At 44.6% G+C, this 15,563-nt stretch overlaps 1 protein-coding gene across 1 annotated transcript in view; it reads left to right on the top strand.

Moving 5' to 3' along the window:
- Positions 1–14,879, top strand: part of LOC308316019 (dystroglycan 1-like) — a gene marked incomplete at its 3' end in the record, with an annotated part of 29,384 nt that extends 14,505 nt beyond the window's left edge. Inside the window, exons 10-14 of the mRNA XM_080764337.1 lie at positions 451–663; positions 5,867–5,965; positions 10,126–10,449; positions 11,954–12,073; positions 14,544–14,879. Of these exons, the coding sequence (XP_080620463.1) occupies positions 451–663; positions 5,867–5,965; positions 10,126–10,449; positions 11,954–12,073; positions 14,544–14,879 (1,092 nt within the window). The remainder of the gene's footprint in view (positions 1–450; positions 664–5,866; positions 5,966–10,125; positions 10,450–11,953; positions 12,074–14,543) is intronic.
- Positions 14,880–15,563: the final 684 nt, after the last annotated feature.

Genomic DNA, 15,563 nt, shown 5'->3' on the forward strand with positions numbered 1-15,563 from the left:
TGTCATGCAGGGTGGGAGGAGCATCATAATGATATGTTAATGTCATGCAGGGTGGGAGAAGCATCATAATGATATGTTAATGTCATGCAGGGTGGGAGGAGCATCATAAGGATATGTTAATGTCATGCAGGGTGGGAGGAGCATCATAAGGATATGTTAATGTCATGCAGGGTGGGAGGAGCATCATAAGGATATGTTAATGTCATGCAGGGTGGGAGGAGCATCATAATGATATGTTAATGTCATGCAGGGTGGGAGGAGCATCATAATGCTATGTTAATGTCATGCAGGGTGGGAGGAGCATCATAATGATATGTTAATGTCATGCAGGGTGGGAGGAGCATCATAAGGATATGTTAATGTCATGCAGGGTGGGAGGAGCATCATAATGATATGTTAATGTCATGCAGGGTGGGAGGAGCATCATAAGGATATGTTAATGTCATGCAGGGTGGGAGGAGCATCATGGATGCCTTCGAGGTCCGCGTCCACCGCTGGTCGGGGGGGAACGACAGGCCGGCGGCGCTGTTCGCCGCCCGGTTCCACGGCGACCCCAAAACGCTCCTCAACGACGTCCACAAGAAGATCCAGCTGAGCAAGAAGCTGGCGTACGCCCTGGGAGACCGCAACGCCTCCACGGTGTCCATACGGAGCATTACCAAGGTACCTGTCTACCTTCTATAGATCTATATGCCCTGGGAGACCGGAACGCCTCTACGGTGTCCATACCATAGACTGTAAAAAATATGGACAAAGCGTTCCCCGGGTCTAACATGAACGTAAAATGAAGCATGTCAGTCCTTGCAATGGAAATCGACATCTTTCTAGATCCGTTTGGGCCCAGCTGGCCCATTGGCCCTGAACCCCCCCCCGCCTTCCTCTCATAACACTCACGTGTAAATAAAAAAACTTTCAGATCCTCCCCAGTGTGGAGGAAGAATGATTTAGGATTTGTATTGTATTCTCTCACTCTTGAAATATAATAAATCCATTGGTTTCGGTTGTGTTTGAACAATAATAGCAATTCAAATCCGCTGTCCTCAAAACCACACCTCCAGTCGCTGTCATAAGAACGGGAGGTGAGCTCATGATCACGGCAGCAGAGCCTGGTTGTCCACGGCTGCACCGTGGCGCACCTGCAGCCCATCGAGTATGATGTATGCTTCGTCCCGCCATGGTGTCGCGCAACGCAGACCTCTACGCTCACAACAGACGCATCCGCGATGCGATGTGAGCTTATATCAGCTGGTCTCTGTGCGCAATACTGTTGCGCTTTGAAGTATAAATGTCTCCTAGGGTGCATCTCACTAGTCAACACACAATGAAGTATAAATGTCTCCTAGGGTGCATCTCACTAGCCAACACACAATGAAGTATAAATGTCTCCTAGGGTGCATCTCACTAGTCAACACACAATGAAGTATAAATGTCTCCTAGGGTGCATCTCACTAGTCAACACACAATGAAGTATAAATGTCTCCTAGGGTGCATCTCACTAGTCAACACACAATGAAGTATAAATGTCTCCTAGGGTGCATCTCACTAGTCAACACACAATGAAGTATAAATGTCTCCTAGGGTGCATCTCACTAGCCAACACACAATGAAGTGTAAATGTCTCCTAGGGTGCATCTCACTAGTCAACACACAATGAAGTGTAAATGTCTCCTAGGGTGCACCTCACTAGTCAACACACAATGCAGTATAAATGTCTCCTAGGGTGCATCTCACTAGTCAACACACAATGAAGTATAAATGTCTCCTAGGGTGCGTCTCACTAGTCAACACACAATGAAGTATAAATGTCTCCTAGGGTGCATCTCACTAGTCAACACATAATGAAGTATAAATGTCTCCTAGGGTGTGTCTCACTAGTCAACACACAATGAAGTATAAATGTCTCCTAGGGTGCGTCTCACTAGTCAACACACAATGAAGTATAAATGTCTCCTAGGGTGCATCTCACTAGTCAACACACAATGAAGTATAAATGTCTCCTAGGGTGCGTCTCACTAGTCAACACACAATGAAGTATAAATGTCTCCTAGGGTGCATCTCACTAGTCAACACACAATGAAGTATAAATGTCTCCTAGGGTGCACCTCACTAGTCAACACACAATGAAGTATAAATGTCTCCTAGGGTGCGTCTCACTAGTCAACACACAATGAAGTATAAATGTCTCCTAGGGTGCATCTCACTAGTCAACACACAATGAAGTATAAATGTCTCCTAGGGTGCATCTCACTAGTCAACACACAATGCAGTATAAATGTCTCCTAGGGTGCATCTCACTAGTCAACACACAATGCAGTATAAATGTCTCCTAGGGTGCATCTCACTAGTCAACACACAATGAAGTATAAATGTCTCCTAGGGTGCATCTCACTAGTCAACACACAATGAAGTATAAATGTCTCCTAGGGTCCACCTCACTAGTCAACACACAATGCAGTATAAATGTCTCCTAGGGTGCGTCTCACTAGTCAACACACAATGAAGTATAAATGTCTCCTAGGGTGCATCTCACTAGTCAACACACAATGAAGTATAAATGTCTCCTAGGGTCCACCTCACTAGTCAACACACAATGAAGTATAAATGTCTCCTAGGGTGCATCTCACTAGTCAACACACAATGAAGTATAAATGTCTCCTAGGGTGCATCTCACTAGTCAACACACAATGAAGTATAAATGTCTCCTAGGGTGCATCTCACTAGTCAACACACAATGAAGTATAAATGTCTCCTAGGGTCCACCTCACTAGTCAACACACAATGCAGTATAAATGTCTCCTAGGGTGCATCTCACTAGTCAACACACAATGCAGTATAAATGTCTCCTAGGGTGCATCTCACTAGTCAACACACAATGAAGTATAAATGTCTCCTAGGGTCCACCTCACTAGTCAACACACAATGAAGTATAAATGTCTCCTAGGGTCCACCTCACTAGTCAACACACAATGCAGTATAAATGTCTCCTAGGGTCCACCTCACTAGTATAGTCAACACACAATGAAGTATAAATGTCTCTCTTGTGTCGACACACAAGAGGAGCTTGAATGAACTGAAACCAGCGCTCCCCCAAAGCAACAGGTTTGGAGATCTGTTGCGTATTGATTACGTGAAACAGTCACCCATACGCCCAGTCCCAACGTTTGTAAACAAATAATTGGTGCATAGAACAAAGTAAGACGACCTCGCCCTGGGTGACAGCAGACTGCTGGGCGAACCCTGGCGCTTTGGAATGGGGGGTCAGATCAACATGGAATGAATTCTGTACTGGCCATATAAGGAGCATGTCTTGAGTGTACAGGGTTTGATGAGGTCAGATAATATCTGACATTCCGCATATATTATTGTGGAATGTCAGAACAGGACAATACATTGTATTGTATTGTAATGTAATGTATTGTATAAATGTCTCCTAGGGTCCACCTCACTAGTCAACACACAATGCAGTATAAATGTCTCCTAGGGTGCGTCTCACTAGTCAACACACAATGAAGTATAAATGTCTCCTAGGGTGCATCTCACTAGTCGACACACAATGAAGTATAAATGTCTCCTAGGGTGCACCTCACTAGTCAACACACAATGAAGTATAAATGTCTCCTAGGGTGCATCTCACTAGTCAACACACAATGAAGTATAAATGTCTCCTAGGGTGCATCTCACTAGTCAACACACAATGAAGTATAAATATCTCCTAGGGTGCATCTCACTAGCCAACACACAATGAAATATAAATGTCTCCTAGGGTGCATCTCACTAGTCAACACACAATGAAGTGTAAATGTCTCCTAGGGTGCACCTCACTAGTCAACACACAATGAAGTATAAATGTCTCCTAGGGTGCATCTCACTAGTCAACACACAATGAAGTATAAATGTCTCCTAGGGTGCATCTCACTAGTCAACACACAATGAAGTATAAATATCTCCTAGGGTGCATCTCACTAGCCAACACACAATGAAATATAAATGTCTCCTAGGGTGCATCTCACTAGTCAACACACAATGAAGTGTAAATGTCTCCTAGGGTGCACCTCACTAGTCAACACACAATGAAGTATAAATGTCTCCTAGGGTGCGTCTCACTAGTCAACACACAATGAAGTATAAATGTCTCCTAGGGTGCATCTCACTAGTCAACACACAATGAAGTATAAATGTCTCCTAGGGTGCGTCTCACTAGTCAACACACAATGAAGTATAAAATGTCTCCTAGGGTGCGTCTCACTAGTCAACACACAATGAAGTATAAATGTCTCCTAGGGTGCGTCTCACTAGTCAACACACAATGAAGTATAAATGTCTCCTAGGGTGCATCTCACTAGTCAACACACAATGAAGTATAAATGTCTCCTAGGGTGCATCTCACTAGTCAACACACAATGAAGTGTAAATGTCTCCTAGGGTGCACCTCACTAGTCAACACACAATGAAGTATAAATGTCTCCTAGGGTGCGTCTCACTAGTCAACACACAATGAAGTATAAATGTCTCCTAGGGTGCATCTCACTAGTCAACACACAATGAAGTATAAATGTCTCCTAGGGTGCATCTCACTAGTCAACACACAATGCAGTATAAATGTCTCCTAGGGTGCATCTCACTAGTCAACACACAATGCAGTATAAATGTCTCCTAGGGTGCATCTCACTAGTCAACACACAATGAAGTATAAATGTCTCCTAGGGTGCATCTCACTAGTCAACACACAATGAAGTATAAATGTCTCCTAGGGTCCACCTCACTAGTCAACACACAATGCAGTATAAATGTCTCCTAGGGTGCGTCTCACTAGTCAACACACAATGAAGTATAAATGTCTCCTAGGGTGCATCTCACTAGTCAACACACAATGAAGTATAAATGTCTCCTAGGGTCCACCTCACTAGTCAACACACAATGAAGTATAAATGTCTCCTAGGGTGCATCTCACTAGTCAACACACAATGAAGTATAAATGTCTCCTAGGGTGCATCTCACTAGTCAACACACAATGAAGTATAAATGTCTCCTAGGGTGCATCTCACTAGTCAACACACAATGAAGTATAAATGTCTCCTAGGGTCCACCTCACTAGTCAACACACAATGCAGTATAAATGTCTCCTAGGGTGCATCTCACTAGTCAACACACAATGCAGTATAAATGTCTCCTAGGGTGCATCTCACTAGTCAACACACAATGAAGTATAAATGTCTCCTAGGGTCCACCTCACTAGTCAACACACAATGAAGTATAAATGTCTCCTAGGGTCCACCTCACTAGTCAACACACAATGCAGTATAAATGTCTCCTAGGGTCCACCTCACTAGTATAGTCAACACACAATGAAGTATAAATGTCTCTCTTGTGTCGACACACAAGAGGAGCTTGAATGAACTGAAACCAGCGCTCCCCCAAAGCAACAGGTTTGGAGATCTGTTGCGTATTGATTACGTGAAACAGTCACCCATACGCCCAGTCCCAACGTTTGTAAACAAATAATTGGTGCATAGAACAAAGTAAGACGACCTCGCCCTGGGTGACAGCAGACTGCTGGGCGAACCCTGGCGCTTTGGAATGGGGGGTCAGATCAACATGGAATGAATTCTGTACTGGCCATATAAGGAGCATGTCTTGAGTGTACAGGGTTTGATGAGGTCAGATAATATCTGACATTCCGCATATATTATTGTGGAATGTCAGAACAGGACAATACATTGTATTGTATTGTAATGTAATGTATTGTATTGCATTGCATTGCATTGCATTGCAATGCAATGTAATGTAATGTAATGTAATGTAATGTAATGTAATGTAATGTAATGCAATGCATTGTAATGTAATTATTGTATTGTATTTATTGCAGGGCTCCATCGTGGTGCAGTGGACCAACAACAGTCTGACGCAGAGCGTGTGTCCAAAGGAACAGATCACTGCGCTCTGCAACAGGATCTCTGACCCACAGGTACGCTAGGAGCTTGTAGATCTGCTATCTGACCCACAGGTAGGAGCTTGTAGATCTGCTATCTGACCCACAGGTACGGTAGGAGCTTGTAGATCTGCTATCTGACCCACAGGTAGAAGCTTGTAGATCTGCTATCTGACCCACAGGTAGGAGCTTGTAGATCTGCTATCTGACCCACAGGTAATTTAATTTATAGAATTCCACATTTCAACTACAAGGTCATTTTAATTTGTAGAATTCCACATTTCAACTACAAGGTAATTTAATTTGTAGAATTCCACATTTCAACTACAAGGCAATTCCAATGTGATTGATATACAACACCAAGCAAAGCAAAGAAAACATACTCAACTGCTCCACCCCGTGGCATATGTGGGAACTACATGCCCTGCGTTGGCTGTGCAGTGCTGTAGGCATGGTGGTCGTTGTGAGCTTGTAGATCTGCTGTTTTCAAAGCGCAAAATTACTTCTCTTCTCTCCACTTGTATCTCCCTGACATTTTAGTCTAGTTTTGTATTTGTTGATGGAATTGTCAGTATATTCAGTCTTAGGGCTGTATTTTGCGTGTCTTAAGTACCAGGTCTTATTACCTAACTTGAGTAAACTAAAGACCTGGAGGCGTGATCGATGCCATTTGGCTATTCTGAGTGGCCAAAGAGAATTGATCACGCCTCCAGGTCTTTAGTTTACACAAGTTAGGTAATAAGACCTGGTACTTAAGACACGCAAAATACAGAGTGTCCATACCCCTTATAATGTGATTGTTGTTATGTTGTCTACAATGGCTTTATTTTGGGTTAGGGTTAGACAGAAGTACTTATATTGAGAGATATTAACGAGAACAGGTCCCTGTGACTTAGTTAAGGACATGTGTAATTGTATAGTTAGTCTATCTCATGGGTCATGTTTTACCTTGCTTGAGTAGATGGTCCAATTACTAATCATTGTGGGTGGGTCTCACCTGGTATAAGGGAGGCTGGACATGTTGAGGAGGAGATTGCTCAGTTGGCTTGAGACAGCAACGAGACAACACCAAGGGAGAGCTGCCAGGGTCTTCAGGGAAGGCCTGTTTGTCACGCCCTTTGATGAACTTGAAGAACGAACGAGGCAGTTGTTCTGTGTATGTACTGACGGCTTTATTGTAGCAAGCATCGCTTCCAAAGCCCACGTCAAGACTGACATAAAACACAAATAAATCATGATCAGAATGAGCAACATGAAACAAAGCACATAATGTAATATAAAGAAATTACTCATGTACAAAAAACAAGTATTTACCTCACTGACTGCACGCGATTCAAAGAGCATGAAGTAGTGAGAGGAACCCATGAACAGGTCATCAGAACCAGGACTTTAACTTTGTACGCTTCATGTTCAACGTGACAAACTCCGTCTGCTCAGCATGGACGGAAGATGCAATAACTTGTGCGATCCTGAGCTTATTCCAAAGTATATGGTCATGTTACCGGAAATGACACAATCAAACTTCCGGAACACACATTTTACCCAAATCATCAAATAAGTAAAATATCAAACAAAATAATGACAAAAACATCATTATGGCAGTCACACTGTTTTCAGTGTGTTTAATTCTTGGTTTGTTGTTTTTGTCTTTGTTAGTTATCAAGTGTTTATTTCTTACTTTTGGTTTTTGAAAGTGTATTGTTACTTTTGGTTTTTGAAAGTGTATTGTGGACAGTATTATTTTTGCAGTATTTTGTCTTGCCTCAGACCCGTGTGTGTGTGACAATCCGACATATGGGCTGTTCTGATCAGTTTTGGAGGTAAATAAATACAACAAAATATCTACATTCTTGGGACTTCATCTATTCTTGGAGCCTTGATCGCTCGGCAACTCTTACAGGGGCGTTTTAGGTATGCGTGATATGTGAGTTTACCAAATTCACTGTAATCCTTAATCATATTCCATCATTCAAGGGCTTTTGGATAGAAATGAAACGCACTCTGTGAAGTCACCCTCAGTTCTGCAGAGGCTGAGTGTGACTGACTGCATGCAGACAGATTGAGTGTGACTGACTGCATGCAGACAGATTGAGTGTGACTGACTGCATGCAGACAGATTGAGTGTGACTGACTGCATGCAGACAGATTGAGTGTGACTGACTGACTGAATGCAGACAGATTGAGTGTGACTGACTGCATGCAGACAGATTGAGTGTGACTGACTGCATGCAGACAGACATATTGAGTGTGACTGACTGCATGCAGACAGATTGAGTGTGACTGACTGCATGCAGACAGATTGAGTGTGACTGCAGACAGATTGAGTGTGACTGACTGCATGCAGACAGATTTAGTGTGACTGACTGCATGCAGACAGATTGAGTGTGACTGACTGCATGCAGACATATTGAGTGTGACTGCATGCAGACATATTGAGTGTGACTGACTGCATGCAGACATATTGAGTGTGACTGACTGCATGCAGACAGATTGAGTGTGACTGACTGCATGCAGACATATTGAGTGTGACTGCATGCAGACAGATTGAGTGTGACTGACTGCATGCAGACATATTGAGTGTGACTGACTGCATGCAGACAGATTGAGTGTGACTGCATGCAGACAGATTGAGTGTGACTGACTGCATGCAGACAGATTGAGTGTGACTGACTGCATGCAGACAGATTGAGTGTGACTGACTGCATGCAGACAGATTGAGTGTGACTGACTGCATGCAGACATATTGAGTGTGACTGCATGCAGACAGATTGAGTGTGACTGACTGCATGCAGACATATTGAGTGTGACTGACTGCATGCAGACAGATTGAGTGTGACTGACTGCATGCAGACAGATTGAGTGTGACTGACTGCATGCAGACATATTGAGTGTGACTGACTGCATGCAGACAGATTGAGTGTGACTGACTGCATGCAGACAGATTGAGTGTGACTGACTGAATGCAGACAGATTGAGTGTGACTGACTGAATGCAGACAGATTGAGTGTGACTGACTGCATGCAGACAGCTTGAGTGTGACTGACTGCATGCAGACAGATTGAGTGTGACTGACTGAATGCAGACAGATTGAGTGTGACTGACTGCATGCAGACAGATTGAGTGTGACTGACTGCATGCAGACAGATTGAGTGTGACTGACTGCATGCAGACAGATTGAGTGTGACTGCATGCAGACAGATTGAGTGTGACTGACTGCATGCAGACAGATTGAAGTGGACTGTTTTTTTTTTAAGAACGTGACATAATCTCTAGTCGACGAGCCAAGCGTCAACAAAAAAAACACACAGCCGCTGCACGACGCGTAACACCAGCTGATTTCATCAACACCGCCCGTCTCCTGTTGAATCTGCGTATACGCGCAGCACCGCAGTACGCGCTGATCTTATTCTGCGGACTACACGTGGCTCTTGGGCTTTGCTTGGCATAGTTTCCAAAGTAAAACAAAATAATAATAATGCTAAAGTAGAATCCATAGCAAACTAATATCAAACACGACACTGGAGCACAGAACTGACTGACACAGTGAATAGCAGGCAGGCTGACAGTGAACTAGTATAACGGCAAAGAGGCAATGCAATGCAGTGTGTCTGGATTTATTTGAGACAATGTCGCACAGTTGATGGTCAGTGTCCGTGCGCGCCAGCCATCAAGCACAGCTCCACCTGGAGGATTTAAGTGTGTTATGCAAGTGTACACGGTGGGTGCGCTGTTGAATCTCGGGCAATGTGAATCATGGCCATCGGGGACCAGGCAACCGTATTCGGAAACGGTTCCAATGAAACGGATTCAGTCCGTCTCAGTGTGAATTGCCTACTAGTCCAGTTACCCTGGGTAAACATAGTACCTTTAGTCCAGTTACCCTGGGTAAACATAGTACCTTTAGTCCAGTTACCCTGGGTAAACATAGTACCTTTAGTCCAGTTACCCTGGGTAAACATAGTTCCTTTAGTCCAGTTACCCTGGGTAAACATAGTACCTTTAGTCCAGTTACCCTGGGTAAACATTGTACCTTTAGTCCAGTTACCCTGGGTAAACATTGTACCTTTAGTCCAGTTACCCTGGGTAAACATTGTACCTTTAGTCCAGTTACCCTGGGTATAAACATTGTACCTCTCCTTACCCCCTCCCCCCTCCTCTCCTCTCCTCTCCTCCCCCCCCCCCCCCCCCCCCTCCAGGGAAAGCCCAAGCTGGCGTTCTCCAAGGCGATGGAGCCAGACTTCAAGGCCATGAACATCACGGTGCTCGGCGCCAACCTCTGCCAACGCTACAGCTTCGTGCCGCCGGGGGAGGTGCCCGTGGCGGCGGCGGCGGCCCCGCCCCCCGCGGGGGGAGGGGGAGGGGGGGCCTCGGGGCCCACGCCCACCACCTTCCCCGTGCACGCGGACGGGCGGAGCACCGACGACGTCTATCTGCACACGGTCATACCCGCCGTGGTGGTGGCCGCGCTGCTCCTAGTGGCGGGAGTTCTGGCTATGGTCTGCTACCGCAAGAAACGCAAGGTATTACTGTACTGTACTGTTACACTGTTAGTATGAAACGCAAGGTATTACTGCCCCACTGTACTGTACTGTTACACTGTTAGTATGAAACGCAAGGTATTACTGCCCCACTGTACTGTTACACTGTTAGTATGAAACGCAAGGTATTACTGCCCCACTGTACTGTACTGTTACACTGTTAGTATGAAACGCAAGGTATTACTACCCCACTGTACTGTACTGTTACACTGTTAGTATGAAACGCAAGGTATTACTGCCCCACTGTACCGTACTGTTACACTGTTAGTATGAAACGCAAGGTATTACTGCCCCACTGTACTGTACTGTTACACTGTTAGTATGAAACGCAAGGTATTACTGCCCCACTGTACTGTACTGTTACACTGTTAGTATGAAACGCAAGGTATTACTGCCCCACTGTTCTGTACTGTTACACTGTTAGTATGAAACGCAAGGTATTACTGCCCCACTGTACTGTACTGTTACACTGTTAGTATGAAACGCAAGGTATTACTGCCCCACTGTACTGTACTGTTACACTGTTACCGCAAGAAACGCAAGGTATTACTGCCCCACTGTACCGTACTGTACTGTTACACTGTTACCGCAAGGTATTACTGCCCCACTGTACCGTACTGTTACACTGTTACTGCAAGAAAGGCAAGGTATTACTGCCCCACTGTACTGTACTGTTACACTGTTAGTAATATGTACTGGAAGACACCGTCACCGTCACACAAGCTCCATGTCCGTCTGCATCTTTGTGGAAGGCTTAGGGCCGATTCATACTTCTATTTTACAGCTGTGTCGGCGCTGTAGTGCCGAAATGATTTCGGCTCGTCAGAAATTTCCAGTAGCACCGAAGAGCCGACTTTAGGACGGTACCCGTCCGTTAATATTAATTTATGTCAATCAGGGTAAGATGACCATGGAGGAACAGGCTACGTTCATTAAAAAGGGCGTGCCCATCATCTCATTAATATTAATTTATGTTAATCAGGGTAAGATGACCATGGAGGAACAGGCTACGTTCATTAAAAAGGGCGTGCCCATCATCTCATTAATATTAATTTATGTTAATCAGGGTAAGATGACCATGGAGGAACAGGCTACGTTCATTAAAAAGGGCGTGCCCATCATCTCATTAATATTAATTTATGTTAATCAGGGTAAGATGACCATGGAGGAACAGGCTACGTTCATTAAAAAGGGCGTGCCCATCATCTCATTAATATTAATTTATGTTAATCAGGGTAAGATGACCATGGAGGAACAGGCTACCTTCATTAAAAAGGGCGTGCCCATCATCTCATTAATATTAATTTATGTTAATCAGGGTAAGATGACCATGGAGGAACAGGCTACGTTCATTAAAAAGGGCGTGCCCATCATCTCATTAATATTAATTTATGTTAATCAGGGTAAGATGACCATGGAGGAACAGGCTACGTTCATTAAAAAGGGCGTGCCCATCATCTCATTAATATTAATTTATGTTAATCAGGGTAAGATGACCATGGAGGAACAGGCTACGTTCATTAAAAAGGGCGTGCCCATCATCTTCGCTGATGAGCTGGACGACTCCAAGTCTCCGCCTTCCTCCAGCATCCCGCTCATCCTACAGGTAAAGTAGTTCAGTGCATCTACTCAGGTAAAGTAGCTCAGTGCATCTACTCAGGTAAAGTAGTTCAGTGCATCTACTCAGGTAAAGTAGCTCAGTGCATCTACTCAGGTAAAGTAGCTCAGTGCATTTACTCAGGTAAAGTAGTTCAGTGCATCTACTCAGGTAAAGTAGCTCAGTGCATCTACTCAGGTAAAGTAGTTCAGTGCATCTACTCAGGTAAAGTAGTTCAGTACATTTACTCAGGTAAAGTAGCTCAGTGCATCTACTCAGGTAAAGTAGCTCAGTGCATCTACTCAGGTAAAGTAGTTTAATACATTTACTCAATACTAGACTTAACAAAAAACAGAGCTGTGTCGGGGTGAGGCGATGGTAGCTGATCACCGCGGCGAGTGATGTCATGTTGTAGTTTTATAAACCTTTATAAAACTACACCGCGGCGACGAGTGATGTCATGTTGTAGTTTTATAAACCTTTATAAAACTACACCGCGGCGACGAGTGATGTCATGTTGTAGTTTTATAAACCTTTATAAAACTACACCGCGGCGACGAGTGATGTCATGTTGTAGTTTTATAAACCTTTATAGAACTACACCGCGGCAACGAGTGATGTCATGTTGTAGTTTTATAAACCTTTAGAAACCTTTATAAAACTACACCGCGGCGGCGAGTGATGTCATGTTGTAGTTTTATAAACCTTTATGGAACTACACCGCGGCGACGAGTGATGTCATGTTGTAGTTTTATAAACCTTTATGGAACTACACCGCGGCGACGAGTGATGTCATGTTGTAGTTTTATAAACCTTTATAGAACTACACCGCGGCAACGAGTGATGTCATGTTGTAGTTTTAGAAACCTTTAGAAACCTTTATAAAACTACACCGCGGCGGCGAGTGATGTCATGTTGTCGTTTTATAAACCTTTATAAAACTACACCGCGGCGAGTGATGTCATGTTGTAGTTTTAGAAACCTTTATAAAACTACACCGCGGAGACGAGTGATGTCATGTTGTAGTTTTAGAAACCTTTATAAAACTACACCGCGGAGACGAGTGATGTCATGTTGTAGTTTTAGAAACCTTTATAGAACTACACCGCGGCAACGAGTGATGTCATGTTGTAGTTTTAGAAACCTTTAGAAACCTTTATAAAACTACACCGCGGCGACGAGTGATGTCATGTTGTAGTTTTATAAACCTTTATAAAACTACACCGCGGCGACGAGTGATGTCATGTTGTAGTTTTATAAACCTTTATAGAACTACACCGCGGCAACGAGTGATGTCATGTTGTAGTTTTAGAAACCTTTAGAAACCTTTAGAAAACTACACCGCGGCGGCGAGTGATGTCATGTTGTAGTTTTATAAACCTTTATAGAACTACACCGCGGCGACGAGTGATGTCATGTTGTCGTTTTATAAACCTTTATAAACCTTTATAAAACTACACCGCGGCAACGAGTGATGTCATGTTGTAGTTTTAGAAACCTTTATAAAACTACACCGCGGAGACGAGTGATGTCATGTTGTAGTTTTAGAAACCTTTATAAAACTACACCGCGGAGACGAGTGATGTCATGTTGTAGTTTTAGAAACCTTTATAAAACTACACCGCGGCGAGTGACATAGAACGACTGACATAGAAACGTAGCTTTTTCAGAAAGCCGTCAGGATGATCTCAGGTCAGAATGAAAACTGTCAGGATGTAGAAGACCTTTTTAGAATCTGATCTCAGGTCAGAATGAAAGCTGTCAGGATGTAGAAGACCTTTTTAGAATCTGATCTCAGGTCAGAATGGAAAGCCGTCAGGATGTAGAAGACCTTTTTAGAATCTGATCTCAGGTCAGAATGGAAAGCCGTCAGGATGTAGAAGACCTTTTTAGAATCTGATCTCAGGTCAGGATGTAGAAGACCTTTTTAGAATCTGATCTCAGGTCAGAATTAACCTGACGCTGCCAGATGAGGGCGGTATTGGGGAAACATATTCCCCAACACAACACTCATCTGGGATCTCTGACGGAGTTGAGCTGAGTCAGATCTGCTTCGTACCGAACCAATCAGCGTGAGCTAAAGGCGGGATATGTGCAAAAGCGGATGTGACGGTATATAGACACGTCAATATGATTGGTTGTGTTTGCACGCCAACACGGTGATAGACAGACATCCAATCATCTACCAAGTATCTTGAAAAAAAAGGAACAGCCCCGTCATCGAATTTGCTTCCGCGATCCCAGATCCCAATAAGCTGTGAAACAAATTTGTGTAGCAAGCTTTTTGGATCTGGCAGCGTCAGGTTAGGTCAGAATGGTAAACTGTCAGGATGTAGAAGACCTTTTTAGAATCTGATCTCAGGTCAGAATGGAAAACTGTCAGGATGTAGAAGACCTTTTTAGAATCTGATCTCAGGTCAGAATGGGACATATATATGACATGTACAGTAATCTTCACCCCCCCCCCCCCTCTCTACAGGAGGAGAAGCCCCCCCTGCCCCCCCCAGAGTACCCCAACATGTTGCTGTCGTCCAGCGGCGGTGGTGGTGGTGGTGGGGGGTCCCTGCTGATGGGGGGTCCGGGCGGTGGGGGGTCCCTGCTGATGGGGGGTCCGGGTGGCGGTCCGCTCAGTGCCTGCACCCTGCTCAGCGCTGACCTCCTGGAGGAGTACTCCTGTTACCACGACGACCAGGACGACCCCAACGCCCCCCCCTACCAGCCCCCGCCCCCCTTCACCGTGCCCATGGAGGGGAAGGGGTCCCGCCCCAAGAACATGACGTCCTACCGCTCGCCCCCGCCCTACGTTCCTCCCTAACCCCCCCCCCCTCACATATAATGGAGGGGGGGGGGGGGGCGGCTAAGGACCCCTTCACACCACTTTTCAACCTATTTTTATTTAGCCCCATTCAGGACGCGTTATGTTATACTTTAGCTGCTGTGAACAATAGCAGATCTACAAGCTAGTGCCGCGCTACGAGCTTTGTTAGATCTGCTATTTTTTTGAAAAATGTGGCCGCGAATCTTTGAATATATATTCTTTCAGAGCGAACCGTTTTCAACTCAAACCTTCGCTTCTGGGAGGGGAGGGGGCGGGGGGGGACCACATATTTTCAGATGGGGGTCGGCGGCCAAATACTTAATTTTATTTTTATCGTAAATGGGTCAAATGTTCATGATAAAATGCCACCCGATTTTGAGTCTTAAAAAGATCATGAACATTAGTGAGGAGCAATTATATGAAGATCGGTTGAAAAGTGTTGAAGTGGTCCTTTAATATCACCTGAAACTATAGACTGTGACTACATAGATATTAAAAACTAGATGCCTCATTGGCCCGCTGCAGTTGGTTGCAGCGACCTCATTGGCCCGCTGCAGTTGGTTGCAGCGACCTCATTGGCCGCTGGGGGAGGAAGTATGCCGGAAGTGTGGAAGGCTATACGTTAACGTCACGCTGCCACTCGAGTGACTATACTGGCCAATCACAGCGCATCTTCTCCGG

Source organism: Protomyctophum bolini (genome assembly GCF_963924005.1).
Source record: "Protomyctophum bolini genome assembly, chromosome: 5".
Lineage (NCBI taxonomy): Eukaryota > Metazoa > Chordata > Actinopteri > Myctophiformes > Myctophidae > Protomyctophum > Protomyctophum bolini.